The 24,999-nt window shown below is 39.8% G+C and overlaps 1 protein-coding gene across 14 annotated transcripts in view; it reads left to right on the top strand.

Annotated features, from left to right (window-relative positions):
* The window catches only part of Zfp385d (zinc finger protein 385D), a 383,190-nt gene that overhangs the window by 117,609 nt on the left and 240,582 nt on the right, over positions 1-24,999 (top strand). For all 14 annotated transcript variants that reach the window (XM_087585513.1, XM_087585522.1, XM_087585516.1 and 11 more), the window contains 1 exon segment: positions 11,241-11,383. In XM_087585513.1, coding sequence (XP_087441639.1) covers positions 11,241-11,383 — 143 coding nt within the window.

Genomic DNA, 24,999 nt, shown 5'->3' with positions numbered 1-24,999 from the left:
AACAGAGACTGAAGGAACACCCATTCAGAGTCTGCCCCACATGTGGCCCATACATATATAGCCACCCAATTAGACAAGATGGATGAAGCAAAGAAGTGCAGACCGACAGGAGCCAGATGTAGATCGCTCCTGAGAGACACAGCCAGAATACAGCAAATACAGAGGCGAATGCCAGCAGCAAACCACTGAACTGAGAATAGGACCCCCGTTGAAGGAATCAGAGAAAGAACTGGAAGAGCTTGAAGGGGCTCGAGACTCCATATGTACAACAATGCCAAGCAACCAGAGCTTCCAGGGACTAAGCCCCTACCCAAAGACTATACATGGACTGACCCTGGACTCTGACCTCATAGGTAGCAATGCATATCCTAGTAAGAGCACCAGTGGAAGGGGAAGCCCTGGGTCCTGCTAAGACTGAACCCCCAGTGAACTAGACTGGTGGGGGGAGGGCGGCAATGGGGGGAGGGTTGGGAGGGGAACACCCAAAAAGAAGGGGAGGGGGGAGGGGGATGTTTGCCCGGATACCGGGAAAGGGAATAACACTTGAAATGTATATAAGAAATACTCAAGTTAATAAAAAAAATATAGAAATAAACAAAAAAAATAAAAAAAACAAAAAAAACCAGAAAGCTCACATACACATGGAAGTTGAACAGTGCTGTACTCAATTGGTCAAGGAAGGAATAAAGAAATAAATTAAGACCTTTTTATAATTTAATGAAAAGGAAGGCCCAACATACCAAAGCCTATGGAACACAATGAAAGCATTGCTAACAGGAAAACTCATAGCACTGAGTGCCTCCAAAAAACTGCTCAGAGCATAAACTAACAGGTTGACAATATGAAAGACCCCCGGAAGCAGGGAGACACTCACTCAAGTCTCAGGATGATGCGACCCCCCAAGAACTCACGTGAGACCGTCCTTGCTGTAATAAACATGAGGTTTATTGATAGGAACCAGTGCACTGGGGTCGAGACTCATATCCCACGTAGGGGCAGTGGAGTACGACCCCCAGTAGCTAAGACAAGGGGAATTTAAAGGAAGAAACCTCAACACGAGGGGGCAGGGATGGTGTCATTGGAAAGTGTCAAGAATACTAATGAAAAATCGCAAGGTGGAGCTTCCTGTTTCTCAAGATTATTCTCTTAAGATTTTAATCTAACTTTATGGTCAGCTAGTACAGGTAGAGGGCAGGGTCTGGAATTTGAGATATTTGGGGCTTTTTTAAACTTTTGACTTCTTAGCTGCATTTTTTATTCTTTCAAGCACACCTGACAGCTCTACATCAAAAAGAAAGAAATACACCCAAGAGGATGGTTTGACAGGAAATCAACTCAGAGCTGAATCAACCAAGTAGAAATGGAAAGAACTATAGAAGGAATCAACAAAACCAGGTGCTGGTTCAACAAGATAGCTAAACCCTTAGCCAAACCTAAATAGAGGGCACAGAGACAGTATCCCCATTAAACAAGATCAGAAATGAAAAGAGAAACATAGCAACTCTTAAGATTCTACCTCAATATCAATAAGGGAAGAATGCCCACATATACGTGGAAATTGAACAATGCTCTACTCAATAATAACCTGGTCAAGGAAGAAATAAAGAAAGAAATTAAAGACTTTTTAGAATTTAATGAAAATGAAGGTACAACATACCCAAACTTATGGGACACAATGAAAGCTGTGCTAAGAGGAAAATTCATAGCGCTGAGTGCCTGCAGAAAGAAACAGGAAAGAGCATATGTCAGCAGCTTGACAGCACACCTAAAAGCTTTAGAACAAAAAGAAGCAAATACACCCAGGAGGAGTAGAAGGCAGGAAATAATCAAACTCAGAGCTGAAATCAACCAAGTAAAACAAAAAAGACCATAGAAAGAATCAACAGAACCAAAAGTTGGTTCTTTGAGAAAATCAAAAAGATAGACAAACCCTTAGCCAGACTAACGAGAGGACACAGAGAGTGTGTCCAAATTAACAAAATCAGAAATGAAAAGGGAGACATAACTACAGATTCAGAGGAAATTCAAAAAATCATCAGATCTTACTATAAAAGCCTATATTCAACAAAACTTGAAAATCTGCAGGAAATGGACAATTTCCTAGACAGATACCAGGTTCCAAAGTTAAATCAGGAACAGATAAACCAGTTAAACAACCCCATAACTCCTAAGGAAATAGAAGCAGTCATTAAAGGTCTCCCAACCAAAAAGAGCCCAGGTCCAGACGGGTTTAGTGCAGAATTCTATCAAACCTTCATAGAAGACCTCATACCAATATTATCCAAACTATTCCACAAAATTGAAACAGATGGAGCACTACCGAATTCCTTCTATGAAGCCACAATTACTCTTATACCTAAACCACACAAAGACACAACAAAGAAAGAGAACTTCAGACCAATTTCCCTTATGAATATTGACGCAAAAATACTCAATAAAATTCTGGCAAACCGAATCCAACACCACATCAAAACAATCATCCACCATGATCAAGTAGGCTTCATCCCAGGCATGCAGGGATGGTTTAATATACGGAAAACCATCATGTGATCCATTATATAAACAAACTGAAAGAACAAAACCACATGATCATTTCATTAGATGCTGAGAAAGCATTTGACAAAATTCAACACCCCTTCATGATAGAAGTCCTGGAAAGAATAGGAATTCAAGGCCCATACCTAAACATAGTAAAAGCCATATACAGCAAACTAGTTGCTAACATTAAACTAAATGGAGAGAAACTTGAAGCAATCCCACTAAAATCAGGGACTAGACAAGGCTGCCCACTCTCTCCCTACTTATTCAATATAGTTCTTGAAGTTCTAGCCAGAGCAATCAGACAACAAAAGGAGGTCAAGGGGATACAGATCGGAAAAGAAGCAGTCAAAATATCACTGTTTGCAGATGATATGATAGTATATTTAAGCGATCCCAAAAGTTCCACCAGAGAACTACTAAAGCTGATAAACAACTTCAGCAAAGTGGCTGGGTATAAAATTAACTCAAATAAATCGGTAGCCTTCCTCTACACAAAAGAGAAACAAGCCGAGAAAGAAATTAGGGAAACGACACCCTTCATAATAGACTCTAATAATATAAAGTACCTCGGTGTGACTTTAACCAAGCAAGTACAAGATTTGTACAATAAGAACTTCAAGACTCTGAAGAAGGAAATTGAAGAAGTCCTCAGAAGATGGAAAGATCTCCCATGCTCATGGATTGGCAGGATTAATATAGTAAAAATGACCATTTTACCAAAAGCGATCAACAGATTCAATGCAATCCCCATCAAAATACCAATCCAATTCTTCAGAGAGGTAGACAGAACAATTTGCAAATTCATCTGGAATAACAAAAAACCCAGGATAGCTAAAACTATCCTCAACAATAAAAGGACTTCAGGGGGAATCACTATCCCTGAACTCAAGCAGTATTACAGAGCAATAGTGATAAAAACTGCATGGTATTGGTACAGAGACAGACAGATAGACCAATGGAATAGAATTGAAGACCCAGAAATGAACCCACACACCTATGGTCACTTGATTTTTGACAAAGGAGCCAAAACCATCCAATGGAAAAAAGATAGCATTTTCAGCAAATGGTGCTGGTTCAACTGGAAGTCAACATGTAGAAGAATCCAGATCGATCCATGCTTATCACCCTGTACAAAGCTTAAGTCCAAGTGGATCAAGGACCTCCACATCAAACCAGATACACTCAAACTAATAGAAGAAAAACTAGGGCAGCATCTTGAACACATGGGCACTGGAAAAAAATTTCCTGAACAAAACACCAATGGCTTATGCTCTAAGATCAAGAATCGACAAATGGGATCTCATAAAACTGCAAAGCTTCTGTAAGGCAAAGGACACTGTGGTTAGGACAAAACGGCAACCAACAGATTGGGAAAAGATCTTTACCAATCCTACAACAGATAGAGGCCTTATATCCAAAATATTCAAAGAACTCAAGAAGTTAGACTGCAGGGAGACAAATAACCCTATTAAAAAATGGGGTTCAGAGCTAAACAAAGAATTCACAGCTGAGGAATGCCGAATGGCTGAGAAACACCTAAAGAAATGTTCAACATCTTTAGTCATAAGGGAAATGCAAATCAAAACAACCCTGAGATTTCACCTCACACCAGTGAGAATGGCTAAGATAAAAAACTCAGGTGACAGCAGATGCTGGCGAGGATGTGGAGAAAGAGGAACACTCCTCCATTGTTGGGGGGATTGCAGACTGGTACAACCATTCTGGAAATTAGTCTGGAAGTTCCTCAGAAAATTGGACATTGAACTGCCTGAGGATCCAGCTATACCTCTCTTGGGCATGTACCCAAAAGATGCCCCAACATATAAAAAAGACACATGCTCCACTATGTTCATCGCAGCCTTATTTATAATAGCCAGAAGCTGGAAAAACCCAGATGCCCTTCAACAGAGGAATGGATACAGAAAATGTGGTACATCTACACAATGGAATATTACTCAGCTATCAAAAACAATGACTTTATGAAATTCGTAGGCAAATGGTCGGAACTGGAAAATATCATCCTGAGTGAGGTAACCCAATCACAGAAAAACACACATGGTATGCACTCATTGATAAGTGGCTATTAGCCCAAATGCTTAAATTACCCTAGATGCCTAGAACAAATGAAACTTAAGATGGATGATCAAAATGTGAATGCTTCACTCCTCCTTTAAAAGGGGAACAAGAATAACCTTGGCAGGGAATAGAGAGGCAAAGATTAAAACAGAGACTGAAAGAGCACCAGTGGAAGGGGAAGCCCTGGGTCCTTCTAAGACTGAACCCCCAGTGAACTAGACTGTTGGGGGGAGGGTGGCAATGGGGGTAGGGTGGGGAGGGGAACACCCCTAAGGAAGGGGAGGGGGGAGGGGGATGTTTGCCCAGAACCCGGGAAAGGGAATAACACTCGAAATGTATATAAGAAATATTCAAGTTAATAAAAAAAAAAAAAAAAAAAAAAAACAGAGACTGAAGGAACACCCATTCAGAGCCTGACCCACATGTGGCCCATGCATATACAGCAATCCAATTAGTCAAGATGGATGAAGCAAAGAAGTGCAGGCTGACAGGAGCCGCATGTAGATCTCTCCCGAGAGACACAGCCAGAGTACAGCAAATACAGAGGCTTATGCCAGCAGCAAACCACTGAATTGAGAATAGGACCCCCGTTGAAGGAATCAGAGAAAGAACTGGAAGAGCTTGAAGGGGCTCAAGACCCCATATGCACAACAATGCCAAGCAACCAGAGCTTCCAGGGACTAAGCCACTACCTAAAGACTATACATGGACTGACCCTGGACTCTGACCTCATAGGTAGCAATGAATATCCTAGTAAGAGCACCAGTGGAAGGGGAAGCCCTGGGTCCTGCTAAGACTGAACCCCCAGTGAACTAGATTGTTGGGGGGAGGGCGGCAAGGGGGGGAGGATGGGGAGGGGAACACCCATAATGAAGGGGAGGGAGGGGGATGTTGCCCGGAAACCGGGAAAGGGAATAACACTCGAAATGTATATAAGAAATACTCAAGTTAATAAAAAAAAACTAATACCAATAAAATAAATAATTTTTTAAATCTCTAAAGTATTTCTAACCACTAAGCACTGAGAAAAATAAATCTGATGCTACAAAAAAATTCCCAGTGCATGGTTCATAAGATACTGATTTTTTCCCTTTTGTGTGGTGTGCTATTCTTTAATAAATACTTTATTGCAATAAAATTCATATCCCATGAGAAAAAAAAGATTCTACCTCGCACCAGTCAGAATGGCCAAGATAAAAAAACTCAGGTAAGAGTAGATACTGACAAGGATGTGGAGAAATAGGAACACTCTTCCATTGTTGGTAGGATTACAAGCTGGTACAACCACTCTAGAAATTAGTGTGGACAGTCCAATCAGAAAATTAGACATAGTACTATCTCAGGACCCAGCTATACCACTCCTGGGCATGCACCCCAAAAAAATGCTTCAACATATAAACATATAACAAGGACACGTGTTCCACTCTGTTCATAGTAGCAGTATTTATAATAGCCAGAAGCTGTTAAAAAAAAGTCTGATGTCCTTCAACAGAGAATGGATACAGAAAATGTGGTACATTTTCACAGTGGAGTACTACTTAACTATTAAAATCAATGACTTCATGGAATTCTTAGGCAAATGGATAAGAACTAGAAAATATCATCTTGAGTGAGGTAACCCAGTCACAAAAAAACACCAACAGTATGCACTTACTGATAAGTGAATATTAGCCCAAAAGATTTGAGTACACTAGGTGTAATTCAGACCCTATGAAGCTCAAGAAGAAGGAAGATCAAAAATGTTGATGCTTCAGTCCTTCTTAGAAAGGGAAACAAAATACTCACTCACAGGAAGAAATACCGGAACAAATACTGGAGCAGAGACTGAAGGAAAGTCCATCCAGAGACTGCCTCATATGGGGATCCCTCCCATGTTTATCCACCAAACCCAGTCAGTATTGCTGATGCCAAGAAGTCCTTGCTGACAGGATCCTGATATGGATGTCTCTTGAGAGGCTTGGCACTAGCCTTACTGATACAGATGAGGAGGCTTGCAGCTACCCTTAGGATTGACCATGGGGATCCCAAGGGAGGATTTAGAGAAAAGATTGAAGGAGCTGAATGGGGTTTGCAACATCATAGGAAGAACAATATCAACCAACCAGAACCCCCAGGACTAAACCACCAACCAACGAGTACACATAGAGGGACCTATGGCTCCAGTTGCATATGTAGCAGAGGATGGCATTGTCTGCGGTCAGTAGGAGGAGATGGCCTTGTTCCTCTGAAGGCTTGTTTCCCCATTGTAGGGGGAATGCCAGTGTGTTGAATTGGGAGTGCGTGGATGAGAGCAGAAGTATCTTCATCGAAGCAAGGGGAGTGGGGAACGAGAGAGGGGGTAAAGATGATAATATTTGAAACATAAATACATAAAGTATCTAATATTAAAAACAAAAGAAAATGGTGGGCACCAGTGGTTCAAGTTCTGAGCTAGAACTCCATGTACAACATTCTTATAGAAGCTTTATCTGATAACCACTGACTTAGAATTCAAATGATTCATTGTTTTTGCTGAATATGCCATTAAAAGAAAAAAAAACACTAGATTTATCTTACTCCTGCTTTTCAAAGGGGAAAGTTCATCTTAGTTTCTCAGCCTGTACTAATAAAGAACTAGTTATTGTTTTTAAATCCACAAGTAAATGCTTTTGTGGAGTTGTGAGTATATTCTGAACAGACCTATGTTGTATCTAAATATTTGTTCTAAGGTTCACAGTTTGAAACTGTGGCTATAATCGGACACTAGCAGAAACACATAGGAGAAATAGAAGAGATATGGGGGAATCCAAGACCACAATTCACCATATCAAACTTACTTACTTTCTTTACATAGCCTCTCATTCAATGACCACAAAGGGGTTTTTACTTACATGCTTTATTAAAAACAATAAAAGAGTTATGTTTTATTAATTTTATTTAGATAATTGTGTGTGTGTGTGTGTGTGTGTGTGTGTGTGTGTGTGTGTGTGTGTGTGTGTTCTTAGAGACCAGAAACTTCAGATGCCCCTGGAGCTGAAGTGATAAGGGGCTGCTGTGAGTGATCTGACTTAGGTACTGGGGACAAATCTTGTGTTTCCTGCAATAGCAGTACGAGTTGTCAATCACCAAGCCAACTCTCCAGCCCTTCATTGAATGCATTTTTATTTAATGAACTTGTTATAGATAGAGAGGAATTGGTTGGAAGTCAGGGTGACTACATTTTGCTGCAGCTGTATTAATAAAATTATACATGACATACATAGTAGTAGCTACAGAGTTTGTAATGCAATTCTTGATTGGAGTGATCCAGGTGCTCCCAGGAGTAGGTTTTAGCATGTCCTTTGCTTTGGGTGACTCTATTTGACAACAATATTTGGCACTATTTTGAATACAAATCAAAGGTATGCAGACTCTGCACTTTGTAATACACTTATTACATCACCAGGAGTTCTGAACCACCCATGAGTCACAGACTGACAAGATCTTATCCCTAAGAGTAATAAATACTCACTCTAGAAATTTATCAAAGTAGTTTACGACTGTGGGAACAGTTGGCCATATGAAACTATAACAAAGTTTAAGTTCAATGTATTCATTAACATGCCAGATGACAACACGGTCACCTGGATCTCATAAAAATAACTCTACTTAATACTGCAATGGCATTGGCTCCATTCACCTATCTCACCTCCCTGTATGTGGCACCTTAAGGGAAAATGGGAGAAAACGTCCAGCTGGTCCTGGGACTTCAGGTCTCTCAGTCCTTACTGCTGACACAACCTTCTGTGTTGAATTGCCACTGATCTATCTACTCAAACATCTCCCCACCTATCTTCCCACCTTTACCCACTCCTATGCCTTGCCTCATTGACCTTATTATGTCACAGGATACCACTGGAGCTTAGCTCAGTACCAGCTCTGTGGCTTGGCCTAACATCTCTCTTTTCTACAACTCTAACACCATTCAGATTTAACAGAACTCTGCATCGCATGGTCTCATGTCCTTGCTTCAGCTATGCTGCTAGCAAGACCCATTCAGACTCCTTGAACTCTGATGCAGCTTTTTTTAAAACAACTTTTCTATCATATATACATATACATGTTCTGTGTGTTTTATATAATCTGTGAGTAAATATTACTAAGAGTGGAATAAAATAACCCGTGGTTGTCTCTCTACATACCAAGGGAAATTGAGATGGCTTTGCAAATCAAAGCCATGACATCAACAGAGCTCATGAATTTATTGATACACAGTGAGTTCTGATATTGTGGAGACCCACAGGTATGTCTATCAATATGACACAGTGACAGCAGCAAGAAACATGATCTTCTGTAATTCCTAATGCCCACTTCATAGAGACTCTCTATTGTTGTCTTCTTTAAGAATACTAATATGCCCTCAAGTGTGACTTTCTATAAGCAAAACATTATTGATGAAGATTATAAATAAAATGAGCTCCTGACACCACAGAATTTACCAAGCCCCATTTCATAATGAGTGGCAAATACTACATATCCCCATGTTACCGTGGTCTGGGGTCCTGTACGTCTCCTTCTTTGTACTTTTGGGAAGAGACAAAATAAATCGGCACAGATTTCCAGCATTTGAGTCTTTTGTAACTCTGATATAGTCTTTTTTATGTCGTGTGAAGGAAATTCCATTAGGTAGAGGTTCCTGAACTGTATGCACAGATATAAATCAAATACATACCTAGTTGAGGTTTGGGTGTAATTACCTGTCAATCCAATTAACACATTTTTCATTCTTCATACCTCACACTGTGCCGGATGAAAAAGTAGCCTAGTTGATAACGTCTTCTCAATCATGGACAGGAGGGAGACTTAAGTAACTGCAGAATGCAACCTGATGTTAAGTTCTTATGATTATGTGAGTGAAAGCAACTTAAACAGCTAAAAAGTTTTAACTTGTTACTATGTTTTAACATAGATTGATATTAATCTTTATCTATTCGAGGACTTTTAAGATCAAATATAATGCTAGTAATAGGACTATATTAATGTCTCCCCTGAGTGAAATTTTAAAGACATATTGAGGCTTGGTGTTAGTTGTAAACTTTTTAAAGCTGACTTTAGCCAAAACTTTTAATTTACCTCTTTGTTTTCTGAAGAGGTGTCAACCAAAACTTTATTGGAGTTCTTAAAGTTTTTATTAAAGGGAATCTTTTAGTAATACAGAAGTCATGACAGGCTTATCTCTGAAATTTTATGGACTGACTCTCTAGTAAAGCCTATCCACCCACACTCAGTATACTGTCAGGAGGATAATAAAAAAGAGTTTATGGTGTGCTCTGGTGCATATAGACCTGCTATATTTTCTTTTTATCTCTGTTTATTTTAACATCTGTACTCAATTCTGTGGCCTATACTTTATTGTAAAACAAAACAAAAACTTAGTTCGTTGTGCTTGTTAGAATTTTGTTAGCCTTGTTCTTGAAGAACATCCCCAAGGAGGACATTCAAACTGCAAAAGAGTAAATCCTGATTGTGTTTATTTGGCTCAAGCTGACTTTAAGCCTGGTAGCTGGCGCTGCTTATGAACAGTTGAGTCCTGTAACTGGGGCTTCAGTCTCCTCTACTCTCAAATCAAAATGGTCTGAAAGCAAGTGGTACACCACACCCTTGCTTACTGTCTTCTGTCTCTGAGAATTTTCTGTGAGCCAAGAAAACACCTCACTGGGTTTTGTTTTCCTAATTCTCCTTGGCTTCTCAGAAGCAGGTTTTTACAATCTGTTTCTTGTCTCTCAGATTAGAAGAACGCTGGCACACTTTAATAGTTTCCTAGGATTCGGTCTTTAATTAACGGAAATTTGATGTTTTGGAATGTTATCAAAATATGGGAGACAGAATATCAAGGCTATGCTTCCATCCGTTCAGCTTCTAAATGCAGTTAGTTTGAAAACAGGGGCCAGAACTGGGTGCTCTTAGCAAGCGGCTGCCTTCCCACTGGTGTGCAGTGGGGGATCTGTGTTGGTGTAATACTCGCATTGCCTGCTCAGTGGTGCTGGTCTAAATTCCACCCACTCACGACTTGGGTGGAGACAGTCAGTTGTTGAATTGTCAGAGCTCCAGGGTGCTGAACAGCTCAGTGCTGTTAGGATTCTAATGCCGGGTTGCTGGCTTTTTAAGTCTTCTTGTTGCCAGGGCATTGAGGTATGGCTGGTGGCTGAGTTTCTTTTTTGTGCCAGACTCATATTGTGACACTGCCAGAGTTTTCAGTTGGTGAAAAGAGCAGTGCTTCAAAATAGCCCTCAGACTTGCAGCATGCTCTGAGCAGGTTAAGCTTTCGGAGAGGAATGGGATGGCAGTATGAGAATCTAGCAGATTTCCCTTGGAATCCAGAGAAGTTGATTAGAGACGAATGGCTGGAAAAACAAAAGCAAGTGGTAGAGTGTGAAATAGTGAGTGATTCTTACATAATCGCGTAGTCACACTCCCAGGGAAAGGAGGTGCTCCCTTACCCTTGGCTGCCCAACTGGTCAGATTCTGGCTAATGTGAGGACATTTTGTGTCTTGGTTTTTTTTTTCCCCAGGGAAGCAGAAAGCTATTATTCCCTAAAAGAAAATGGTGTGTTCTGTTTTATGCCCAGTGTCCCTGAATATCCCCTTTGCTCTTGTCTCTACAGGTGGCACATGCCAGAGTCCCGCTCTCCCAGCCCTGATCCATCCGCCAGCCCCTCCTTTGCAGCCATCATTGGATATTAAACCTTTTCTCCCCTTTCCTCTTGACACTGCAGCAACAGTCAACCTGTTTCCCAATTTTAATGCGGTGAGTGTCAGATCCAAAATTTTACCTGTCTGTGATGAATGAGAAGGCACAAAGGACTAGGGGTAGGGTGGGAGAGTTAGTCACTGCCTCTGTCTTGAAGTATTGTTTACCCTACATGTTTCTTTGTGCCACAGTAAAGTTGGGTGTCCATCTAGAAAAGCAATGTCCAAGGATCCAGGTTCCAGGTTCCTGGTGTGGAGAGCGATAAAAGAGAATTCATTCTTTGATTAGGAGTTGATGTTGTCTATGAGAGTTTTTAAAAATTTTTTTATTATTATTATTTTTTTTTGGTAAAGCAGACAGAACACCTTTTTGAAACTTGCAAAATCGAAACTGATCAAATTTATTATGAGGTGTAAAAGTTGATGTTCAATGTGATTTTCTGACATGTGAGTCTTTCAAATTGTTTCAAATCTATAACTCTTTGTTATTGCAATAAATAGAACCATAAAAGTAGTAGAACTGAAGATGCAGATTCCAAATCACCCGTTTTCCATCTATGTCTAACTTCTGTGCAATGATACAGTTTTGTGTGTGTGTGTGTGTGTGTGTGTGTGTGTGTGTGTGTGTGTGTGTAAATACTGAAATGTTACAGTGCAGACACAACCACGGTAGAGGCATCAGCAGTGCCTCAAATGTGACTTAGTATCTTCTCTCAGAGGCTAAGCTCTTAGTGTGTAGCAACTTTAAGATTGCATGGAGCAGTTGGATTACATTGGATATTGTAACATTATACTATTTCTAGAGTCTTCCCTCAACTACTAAAATTGGAAACCTTCCTTTCCTCTAAAATCAAAGACCTGTTTTCCTCTAAGCTCAGGGACCCCTACCTGTGAAGTCTATAAAACCAAGAAATTCCCTTTGTTCTGTGTTGCTGTTGGATCTCCTGTGCCAGGTTCCCTATCCATAAGTGGTAAATGTTTATTCATCTGAAAAGACACAATAATAAATATCAGTCTGATAAGCCCAAGAATGTGATGCATTTAATTTCTCAGCACAAGCTCAATGAATTTTCTGGTTCATATTTTCCCTTTCTTAAGATGCCTGTATGCTGGCATTCATCATATTTATCATAATTCTTTTGTGTGTTTGTGTTTGTATCATGAGATATTCTTAGATCAGAGTTGAAGTGAACTTGTAAAGGTTAGAGACCAGTGAGGGACTTTCCCCTAGACATTACTTGCCTCAGCTTCCAGCACTTGCTACGGTACAGAGCAGGGCTTATCCGTGACAGGATATGTCAACAGCACCAAAGAAAAGATGATTAAGATCAGAAGTCACCTAGGGCCTAGTGAGCTCAATAATGCTGTTTTCTTGCTACAACTTACCCAGAGATAAACTTAAGAAAAAGTTTAATAATCTGGGCACAATTAAGCCATTCAAGAGAGTAATGGAGATCTACGAGGGCTTATTTCCTTAATAATGTTTTATCACCAGGACTTTGACTGTGCCAGATACGAATGCCAACGATATGAGGAGGCAAAGGCGTAGTGAATGAACACTTTGTACTTAGTAGGGGAAAAGGAATTTTCTATACCAGTCTTCCTTTGAGATAGATAGTGTAAGCGTAGACGTGGTAGTATATGCTTGCAATTTCCACTCTCAGGAGGCTGAGGCAGTAATATCTCGAGTTCAAGGTCAGTGTGGTCTCACACTGAAAGACTTTGTATGAAAGGGCAGGCAGTTACTGCACTAGAAGGAAGTTAATACAGAGAGGAGACTAAGAGTCATGGTCGATGGGAGTGCTTGGCTCTAAGAGATTAATGTCATCACTGCTCCAAGACTCAGGGAACGCTGTGGAAAAGGGGACATAGAGAATAAACGAGCTAGAAGATGAATAAATATGTTACAAAATACGTCTTCTGGATATGCATTCATGAGTGACTGCATTTAAGCATGGAGAGGTACATAAGACCTGCATAGGACAGGCGCCATTAATTCTCTATCCAATACCAGGCCTCATCTATCCATGAGGGACCATTGGCAATTAATGGCTGTCGAGGAAGGGGTGTCATGTCATGCCCTTCTGTGGCTGGGTAAAAAGCCAAAATCTGAATAAGAGTCTGGTAGAGACTACTTGGAGAGAAGCACTTCTCTCAGAGCAGACTTGCCTGCAAGGCATTTTACAGGGAGCTTTTAAAGGCAAAGAACAGAGAGAAACTGTATCTGGCTGGCAGTTGCGAGGGGAAGTAGTGCTAGGAGACAAGGAAGCAGTTTAACAGAAGACAGCACACAGTTAGCTAGGGCACTGCGACTCCAAGTTTCTAGTACAGGATGGAGTGCTCGCTCAGCCTCACAGCAGTGGTAGAAAGGAAGAAGTCACTTTCAGGCAAGCCAAAGATGGCTTCAGCTGAGACAAAATGAAGAAAAGAAACCTTTGCTTTCTGTGATGTAGCCACTGAAAAGTTGTCCAAGTAACTTACTTCCTGGGCTTATGCAGGTGATTCTAAAGAAAGTCAGTGGTGCACGCACTAAAAAGCCATGGAAATAGGAGAGGGTCTTGCTGGAAAGTTCAGCCAGAGAAGGAAATAGCTGTGAAAAGGAAAAAAGAAGAGAGAGATATATAATAATATATATGCATGAAACTAACTGAAATAAAAACAATTAAAGGAAATCATCAAAAAAAGGGAGGAAACAAGATGCAGGAGGGGAGGAAAGAAATGAATTCAGGTCGAAGCATGGTAGCATAAAGTTGATATGTCTAAGACTACAGTTTCTTTTCTTGCTTTTTTTACAAAAAGTGATGGAAAACTCACCAAACACTGAAATTCTTTCCTCTTAAATGATGTCACTGCAAGTTTCCAGCTTCCTTCGCTCATCTCACTGTTTATCTTTCTGGTGGCTTTCTGGCAACAACTTGCACCTACCAAATACCTGAGCTGTAATGAACGTGTTACTTGGTCTGGGAGACCAATTGGCTTTCTGACATGCTAGTCCCAAGTCAGCATTACAGTTGTTTAGGCAATGTATCTGGAAGATTATTAAGACCAGATTTCAAACTTTCCTGGCTCTTAGGAAACATTAAAACAAAGTAGTTATATTGATTGACAGTGAGCATTGTCTGTTATTAAAAAAGAAAGAAGGAAGGAAGGAAGGAAGGAAGAAAGAAAGAAAGAAAGAAAGAAAGAAAGAAAGAAAAAGGAAAGATCTACTCTGCTCTACCACTAAGCAAATTTCTTCATCTTCTTTGCTGCTGTTTTCTCCTTGTAAGAATCAAGGGAACAGACCATCTGCAGTAACCAGGCAGTTGCCAGTGTTTCAGTGTAGGGTTGGGGACACCCATCCAGCCAGAAAGCCTTTAACCTATAATTTGATAATTTGTCCCATCTACAATATGGGCTAAGGTAAAGTTGTCACAGTCTGGGGAGTGGTCAACCAATGACAGGTCCAATTTGAGAGCCAGGAGAGAGTGCACACCTGACAGTGCCTAGAGGATGAAAAACCAAGTATGGACAATCTATAGTCCTAGGATAGAATCAAACACATCTGTGGGGGGGGGTCAATGAAATTTTCAGTTTTATATCTAATTCAACTGTCATCAGAGGAACTTCATCCAGCAGCTGATGGAAACAGATGCAGAGACCCACAGCCAAACATTAGGTAATCCTTCAAAAGGTAAGGAAGGATTGTCGAAGCCAGAGGGGTCAAGAACACCAGGACAGGGCTCATAAGGGCTCACAGAGACTGAAACCAGGGAAAGCCTGTATAGATGTGACCTAGGTGTCTCTCTCTCTCTCTCTCTCTCTCTCTCTCTCTCTCTCTCTCTCTCTCTCTCTCTCTCTCTCTCATAGTCATAGAGCATGCTGTTCTTGTGAGATACATAACACCAGGAACAGGGGCTATTTTCGTTCTACTGAGCTGCCTCATCGAGCCTTAATATGAATAGAGGTACCTAAAATATGATATTGCTGGGTGGCCTACCCTTTTTGAAGGGAAAGATCTGAGGGAGAAGAGACGTGGGAGAGTACTGGGAGGAGAGGAGGGAGGGAAAACCGTGGTCAGGATGTAATATATGAGAGAGAAAAAATAACAGAATGCTTTAAAAAATAGAATAAAGTAGACCATGGGCTACAAGTTAATCCATTGATTAAACGACCACTTAGATTTTCCTGGTGTGGAACTTGCCAAGAGTAGCTCTATCAAAGACTTTATAATGACCCCTTCCATGAAAATAGTCCAGTATATTAGGAGGAATTTGGTAATGGACTACATGTCTGCTTTGATAGAGATGGTCAAGCCTAGAATGTAAGCATATTCTATAGTGCAGTTGTCCTCCTGAAAGTCTGTGAGGAAAAAAAAAACAACTATTGCTTTCAAATGGTGGATCATTTATTGTAAAGATTTAGCTTTTTATGAAATCTTTAGCTGTTTACAAAAAATGAAACATAAGGATAAGCTTTCTGCTGGCTAAGGTTTTTGTGTGTTTTTCACTGAGTGAGGAAGTTAGAAAAACATCAGATACCCTGTACAAGTCTCTTTCTCTCAGACCTCATGAATTGCTTCTTCTTAGTGGAATCTGTCTGTAGGATTTGTAGGTATGAAAATCTCAGTTTACTGTGATATAGGGTACAGTAACTTGCTCTATCAAAGACTTTATAACGACCCCTTCCATGAAAAAAGCCCAGTACATTAGGACTACTCAGTAACTAGAGCTGAAAAGAAGAAAGTCCAGTGCAGGCCTGGTGTACCAGACTGTAAATCTTAGAAGAACTAAATGTTTACATCTGTTGTCTGAAAGTCATGTATGTTTTAACTTCTGGAGGTTAAAGCTGTGACCGAGAATGTTGTTCATAATGGGAGCAAACTGTTAGAGCATGTCATGGTACTGTATGAATTTTACTCTCGAGATGTGAATAAATGTCTACAAACCCCAGCTGTTTGTGTTCATTATGGGAGTACCAATGAAGGATTGCTTATAGGAGTATGGATGAATCAAAGATGAATGAATCCCCAAAAAGCCTCCCCTAGTCTAGGTAATAACTTGCAACACTTACATAACTGGAGTGTCATGTATGACTTGCAGACATCTTGCCAGGTCAGAGAGTCTGCTCTTCCCAGCCTTCCTACTGCTGACATAACTTTGGTGAGACGTTCTCTGCTTCAAGAACTTCTGAAATTTTAAGTCATTTCCTTTCTGAGGCTTGCGAGTTACAACTACTTTCTAAATCTTGATAAGCCTAACCCCAGAAAGTAGTCCAGTTAGGAGGAAAGTGAAATGCAACAGGTGTTGGTGATGAACGTTTAAAATATGTGTAAACCTACAAGTTTAAGGGCATCTTCATGCAGTCTGATAGGCTGTGGCTCCCATTCCATTCTTCATGGCTCTAGATCTCATTATGATGCGTAAGAAAACGATAAAACTGATTGAATGTACTTACTTGTCCTTACTTCATAATCAGTGGATATGGAGTACTCTCCTTTTTCCAGGAGGACCTTCGAGGTCATCAAGGGGATGGGGAGTGAAACAGGGTGAGGCAGGCTCTACTTCATTCTGCCTAACTATCCTTTAATATGGAAATATGAATTAGCATAAATATGATTTCAGAAAGGAGGGGACAATGTAGAGTAGGAATTGAGATAAGAATTGAGACTTCGAAAGGAAAAGATCAATCTCCTGACAGTGGGGTACTTCTCTAGTTTTCCATATTCCTCTTCAGTGAATCTGAACTCCTGGAAACTCTAACATAGATTGGTCATTACTATATTTAGCTATGTGTGTGGGCAGTGCATGCATGGCACATATGTAGAGTCAGAGGACAACTCTTGGGACTTGGTTCTGTCTCCCATGTGAATTCCAGGTATCAAACTCAGGTTGTCAGGCTCAGCTGCAGGTACCTTTATCCACTGAGCTATTATGTCAGGCCCACATTACAGATGTCAGTTGCAAGAAAGGACGAGGGGGTGGAGTAGGGGGAGGGAAAAGAGGGGCAGGCTGGGGTGAAGAAGAGGAGTTTATACTATTTATACAAGTACTTTTCATGTGAATTGTGGGAAATCATATTAAAAGGCAGATTCATAGTCAGTAGTTGTGGGATGTTTATAATTAGAAATTTCATGGGTTTGTGGAACTGTAAAGAATTACCTTTCTGAAGAGTGGTATTAGCTGGGGCTCACAATTCGTGACAGAGTGATACTGAAGGGAAAGATCCCTGAGATTGGATGCTGTCTTATCTCTGGGAGAGAGAGAGAGGGCTGAGTAGCTAGAGGGGACCTGTGACCTAACAAGACAGAGGGAGAAGCTAGAAGATGCAAACATTGGACAGTCCTCATGTCTGTGGAGAGTTACGCAATCATTTTGCAAGTGGTCACTGAAGATCTACCATGTGATGAACCCTGAAGATTCTTGAGTGAAACTCAGAGCTAACTCAGTAGTATCACTTACTTTCCAGTATGAAAATACATGAATGTGTTTTTGTTTGCTTATTCAATAATGTCTTTGTTTTACAAACTTCATAGTCCTGCTGACTAATTCTCAGTGTAGAAAAAAAAACGTGCCTACTGAAAGCAATATTCCAAAGCATCTGTTATAAACACAGTCCTGAATATAATACAGTGTGAGGATAAGGAAATGGCAGTACAGCTCTGACTGATGCACTTACTAGGCATGTGTTAGACCTTGGCTGTATGTCTGGTCAATTTATACACTGGGTTTACAATACTAGTAAGACAAAGGAAGAAGAAGGAGGGGAGAGAAGATGGAGAGGAAGAAAGGGAAAATGAGAGGAGGGGTCAGGGGAGAACCAGGAGGGGAAGGAGAGGGAAGAGAAGCAGGAGATGAAAACAGAAGGAAGGGAATAAGAAGGAGAGAAAGAGAAGGAAGAAAGCATGACAAGAGGATGAGGACTAGTAAGAAGAGGAGAAAGGACTGGAGGAGATATAGAAGGAGAGAGTGAGGAAGAAATGAAGGAAAAATGAGGGAGAAGAGAAGACAAGCCAAGTGCAGTTGAGTAGGGGAAAATAGAGGAGAGGCCAGAGAGATTAAGGCAGTGGGAGGGAGAGAATATTGTTCTTATTTCAGAGTCCGTATAGCTGATTAGTGACTACTTGAAATAATTTTTCCTAAGGAAAAGAAAGCACTCAGATATTAAAACACAATTTAAGACAGTAAACTGTACAAGCAGGAGCTTTCTTTTGCGGTTCACGACACTTGTTGAAAAGCAATGGGGAAAAGTGGTATCCCTTATTATTCTTATTATTAGATTCCTTCTTTCTAGCCAGAATTTGCATTGAAAAACTTATGATAAAACCTAACATCGTACTAAACATCTCATAAATTCTAATTCACAGTTTTATGTTGGCTCATGTATTCATTCATTTTTATTGTATAAGTAGACAGTGATGTGAAATCCCAGGAGGTATTCTATACAAAAGATACCAAAGACGGTCATTTATAATATCAATCTATTGTATATTGTATTAAGCATTTTAGGATATTAAAAGAACAGGTTAAATGAGCTTAAACTATAGAAAATTTTGCAGAACTGAAGTTGAAACGAGCACTTGCAATATTGATAAAATGCACGGCTCAAAATGGGTCATTTCGAATTTACCCTCGGATATGTACTAGCTGGATGCTACAATGTTGATCATCCCTAACTCAAAAATACAAAATTAGAACTGTTCCAGAATCTGAAAGATTGTGAGCTGAAGCATGATATCACAGACAGAGAATTACATATATAAGCCAATGAGATTCATTACAGCTAAAATTATTAACACCATCTCTAGGCTATGGAAATGTGCAAATTAAACAAAGATGATCCATGTTTCTGTTGGGTCTCATCCCTAAGTTATTTCACTATGTAGATGCAAATATTGACCAATCTGACAATCTGAAAAGACCCTGTGTTAGTCAGAGCTTTCTAGAGTCACAGAATTTATGACTCTAGGAATTTGTTATGATGATGTACATCAACTTCTGTAGTCCAACTCCCCAGCAATGGTCAGCTGTTATGGGGAAGCCCAAGGATCTAGTAGTCGCTCAGTCCCACAAGGCTAGTAGATTCCAACAGATCCGCTGGCAAGTAAATGCAGGCAGGCGAAGAAGAGCAACTCTTCCTTCTTCCAATGTCCTTATGTAGGTCTCCAGCAGAAGTTGTGGCCCAGATTAAAACAGTACCACCACACCTGGATCTGGGACTTGTTTTGTCCCAGGCTGACCTTGAACTCAGAGATCTCCTTGCCTTAGTCTCCTGGGAATCAAAGCCACCATACCTCAAGCTCTCCATGCCAAGATCCAGGTCAGAAACTTGTATCTCCCAGCCTCAAGATCTGGATCACAGGGGAGCCTTCCAATTCTAGATTGTAGTTCATTCCAGGTATAGTCAAGTTGACAACCAGAAATAGCCATTACAGACCCTTAATCAGAAATCACAAAGCAATTTAAGTTGGAGATGCTCAGCCTACACCACTGTACTATCTGGCATATATTGTCTCTTTCTTTAGTGTGTGTGTGTGTGTGTGTGTGTGTGTGTGTGTGTGTGTGTGTGTATTACTGGGCAGATGATATGTGTCAATGTAGTACTTGCCTAGCATGCATGAGAGTCTCTACATTGTGAAAAATATTAAACTGTAAATAACTGAGGATTCTTGAAATATTACTGTCTACTGTGACTTTGTCTTTTTACTAGCTACAGTCATAAGAAAACATCTCTTCAGCCAATGCTAGGGGTGGTAGAAATGAAGGTTAGGTACCCATCTATATGGTTAGTTCGAGGAAATATTAATTAGATTTCATTTATACATTAGGAACTGCTCTGATTTCTGGCACTGTTGCTGCCACTAAAATAAGTGGGGAGCAAAGGTGAAATTATGGGTTGTAAAACAACCCTGTCTTCCTTAGTCACAGCTGACAGAGGTGAGGTATGTCTGTTGTTGAGAGATGCATTCATAACTATGGTACTACTAAGCTTCTTCCCCTTTGGAGACAAATGCAACAGGTTACATTGTGTGCATTAACTATGCCAAATTTGTATAGCAGAGCCTCTTCAGAAACATCTGCTTACGAGGTCTTCTTTCTTCATGCCTCCTATGGAGACACATATCCGAGCGTGTTTGCTGAGCCCTGCAGCTTCTTGTGAGAACAAAAGTCTGTGAAAGTCAAGCAACCAACCATAATGATCCCAAAACACACAAGGCATATAGACCATCCAGGCTTGGAAATAAAAATCTAAAGAAATGCACTCACATGAACTTTTTTCTTCCCCCATCATAATGGTTTTATTTTCCTTATTTAGTTATTTTGCTGTTTGAATATCTAGTGCGTTATGATTCAGATTGTAAAGAACCACACATTTCCTTATTGAATCCCCTCAGTGCTCACTATGTTCTTAAGTGATGATCAGGGAGATAAGCTGCTTTCCATCTGCCCTTCCAGGTAAAATGATTAAAGGCGATTGCATAATATATATACAGATATATCTGTATGTATGTATGTATGTATGTATATACATACACATATATATCTCTAGATATTGATTTAATCATAAGGGAATGAAGCTTGGGAAAGGATGTATCTGTTTCTGACTACCTTGGTCAGTAGGATTCTGAGAAAAATAACAGAAACGGTTTGAAAACACTGAATTTCACAGCTCATTCAGGAGTTTCACAGCTTCTTGGCTTTATCTTCTTCACACATATTTTCTTAGACACAGATATATTCAAATAGAAAGGAAGTTTTAAGCACTAATTTATTTTGGTTTGTGTGATTCACTTTACAGAAAAAACCTGTATGATGAAAACCAAGGTAAAACAGAACAGAACAAAAACCAAACCAAAAGTCCTAAAAGTCCTGTCCTCTGCTTTGTGTTGACAATGCCAGCCATTCCTACCATTGTGAACTGAATTATGCTGCTCAAAATTCACATGATTAAGTACTATCCCCCACTGGATTATAGTGTGGTGCTTGGAAATTGGCTCCTTGAAGATATAATTAATTACCATGAAGCTAAAAAGGTAGGATGTAATGCATTATGCACATAGAGACACTCAGAGGAAGAGTCATGGGAGATACACTTAAAGATGCCAAAAATGTTAATTGTCTCATAGCTTCATGAAAGAATCATAGCCCTGCCTTCCCTATAATTTGGATTTCTTGCTTTGAATAATACATTTTTTTGTTGTTGTTTAGATGATCCTAGTTTTGGGTACTGATTGGCCAACCCTAGAAAGATAATGACTTTTTGAGTCATCTGATCTTACCTCTTCTTACAATGGGCCTGGCACCTGGAAATCTGGGATTTTATTTGATTATATCCAGGAACACTGAGTGTGGACCCTCAGAAATTAGAGCTTCAGCCACTTCCACTGTAAGAAAATTCTCTGAGGCCATTTAACCCTTCCCAAAATACTGTACACCAAGGAATGAGTCTAACATAGAACATACTGCCTTTTAAACAAAAAATAATGTGTCATTTAAATTTAAGGAAACATTTTTGTACTTTTTACATTGAAATTTGCTTTCTTAAAAGCCTCGTAGATCACAGGTGTTATAAGAATGATATAGAGAGAAGAATGTCTCTGAGAGAGAAAATTATTTGCTCCCACATAGGAGTCTCTGGCTGAATCTTGGCTGGATTCTAGACTCGGGAATCCAAGTCCAGATCCTCTCTGTGTGTTGCAGAACTAGAAGGCCTCTTGTCTAAACAATGGCAGCTTCTTTAACCAGCTGTCAGAACTTTGGTATGCAATACAAGCTAAGTAATCAAAGAATCAGTGGTATTTCAGAACTTAGACTCCAAGAATGAAGTCTATTTCCCAAGGAAATTGCAACTGAGATTGCTTGACAATGAATGGAAACTTCAAGGGCATTCACGAGCATGCTTTATGTCACCCACACAAGCATTTACACTGTATATGGGCTATCATAGACACAGGAGTCCTTACATGGCAATCAGTTTTTTCAATCCTACTCCAGTAGCAACTTAGTCTTCCTAAACTGTTAGATGCATTCACACTAGAAGACAAAGTGACAGAAAAATGAAAACCAAAGAGAAATTATAAGACCACTGTACAAATATCTAAGGATTGACTCCTACAGTTGGAACTGTAATTTGCTGAGTCTGTATGTCATCCAGTAGGACAATGTACTGGCCGCTAAAGTTGAGAAAGAGCAAACGAGAACAGTAGATACCAAGGAAGGCTGTGGAAATAGATTTTCTAGCATGAAAATCTAGTTAGGAAGATTGTTAATGTAACGTCCAAAAGTTGGGTTGATTTTTCCTGTGTGTGTGATTCTGTCATTTAACTGGTGACTCACTGCATCCTACTCCGTAGACAAAATTGGTGTGAATTCCACTTCAGAGCTGACTACAGATATTGGACCTCCTCCACTCTCATTTAAGAAAAGTTTCTACTGTATCCTCCTCTCACCAACAAATTTGCAAAGAGCCATGATGCTGCTATTACTTTTCACCCTTAGTCAAAATAATTCATTGAGAACCTGTTGGCAGTAGCCATAGCGTCTCTTGTCTAAATGACCACAGGTTCTTCAATCTGCTGAGAGAAATTTGTTTTTGTTTTTGTTTTTGTTTTTTTTTTTTTTGAGACAAGGTTTCTCTGTGTAGCTTTGGGTGTTCTGGAACTCACTCTGTAGACGAGGCTGGCTCGAACTCAGAGAGATATGCCTGATTCTGCCTCTCGATTGCTAGGATGGTTCTTGTCCTGTGCGCTGTCAGAATTTTGGCACAGGAGTTAATTAATTGCCAATGCCTCAAAAATTATGCTTGTCCAAGGTGGGTCACAGACCTGTGCAGATCCACCTGTGCTTGTCGGCCAAGAAACAAGTAAAGAAGTGAAACTTATCATTTAGAAGCTTTTATAGAAAGCCAAGAATCATATTATTTGGTAGAAATGAATACATCCCAAAACTACTATTGTTTTTAATTTTTTGAGATTATAATTACATCATTTCCTCCTTCCCTTTCATTCCTCCAAACCTTCCCATGTGCCTCTCCTTGATCTCTTTCAAATGTATGGCCTCTTCTTAAATTAATTGTTGTTATATACATGTATGTATATTTCTAAATAATTTTGTATGCTTTTGTCATCTTACTCTTTTTTGTAACTAATCATCATGTTATTTTATAAAGTACTGTTCGCTCACAGGTAGAACCCTGTCAGCAGCCAGCAGTCTGTTGTTGATCTCTTGTGATCTATTGTATGTGGTGACCAGTTAGAATGCCACATATGTGTCAAAAGATTTTGAAGTAGACCTTTAGGTAATTTGCACAATGCGGAAGAGAGCCACAAATTCATTTTCACTTATTCTCTAGCTGTACTCAATTTCCATTCTTCTCCAGAGATGAGGCAGTGGCTAATGGTCCCTGAAGCCCATAAATCAAGATACCTCAAAGTAAGATATTTGCATTTTACCTTTCACTGAGCTACAGCCTTTTCCCCCACATTTCATCTCTAACATAGACAAGTGGTAAAATGGAAAATTTAATATTAGATTTTTAAAATGCCCTTTCTTCAATGCTTCAAAACTAAATCTCATGACCTTGTTAAGTAGTTTGGAAGAATTAGCTTTTCCTATACATATTCTAAAGACTGTATAGGATTCGTAGAGCTGGTTTTGGTTTCTATTTCCAGTTATTTTTTTAAAATAGAAACAAGAAGAATGCTAGTGGTTGTAGAGTAGAATAAAGATATTTCTTCTTTTTCAATTATTTTATTTTATTTTTTGAGAAGTTCATATATGAACACTGCATTTGAGTTGATTTCTCTCTCTCCCAACCCAAATTCTCCCATGGCCCCAATCATAATCTCCTTTTTTTATTGTCATATGCATGCACATACATACATACATATACACACACACATACACAAACACACACACACACACACACACACACACACACAGAGACTACTGAGTCCATTTGCATTGCTCATATGTTCATCTGTCCAGGACTGACCACTTGGAATGAGAAAACGATTCAGAAGCTCATCCCTAGATGAAATTGATTCTCTTTCTATTAGCAGCTATTGACCGCCTGTAGCTCTAAAGAATCTTCTAGAGGAAATTCTACAGGCATATAATTATTTTTACCAAAATACTCAGAGCTCTTTAGAATATCTTTGCATAGTTTCTGCCTAAACACTTCTATGATTTTGCCAGTGTTTTATTTGCTCTCTGCTGTGATAAAACACCGGGGACAAAAGAAACTTGGAGAAGAAAGGGCTTATTTCAGGACCTCAAAGCAGGAAATTTGGAAGAAGTTACTGAAGCAAAGACCATGCAGGAATCCTGCTTACTGAGTTACTCTCTCTATTGCTTCCTTAGCCTTGCTTTATTTATACAACCAGGACCACCTACCCAGCGATGAGCCATCTCACAGCAGTCATTAATCAAGAAAATGTTCCTGTAGACAAGCCTATAGGCCATGCAATGAAGACATTTTCTCAGTGTGGCTCCCTTTCCCAGGTGACTCTAGAATATATCAAACTGGCAAAAGCTAACCAGCACAGCTACCTGAAAAATAATAAATTTTTACTCCTTTTGTTGAAACTTAAGAAAGAAGAGGATCATGGCTCCGTCTAGTACATTTTTGCCTGCATGAAATGGACATATTCAGATGAGTGCTTTCTGTATGTCGTTGTGCTTTATGAAGAAACTA

Source organism: Rattus norvegicus, chromosome 15, assembly GCF_021556685.1.
Source record: "Rattus norvegicus strain SHRSP/BbbUtx chromosome 15, alternate assembly SHRSP_T2T, whole genome shotgun sequence".
In the NCBI taxonomy this organism is placed as follows: Eukaryota; Metazoa; Chordata; class Mammalia; order Rodentia; family Muridae; genus Rattus; species Rattus norvegicus.
This window is presented reverse-complemented; position numbering and strand designations above follow the sequence as displayed.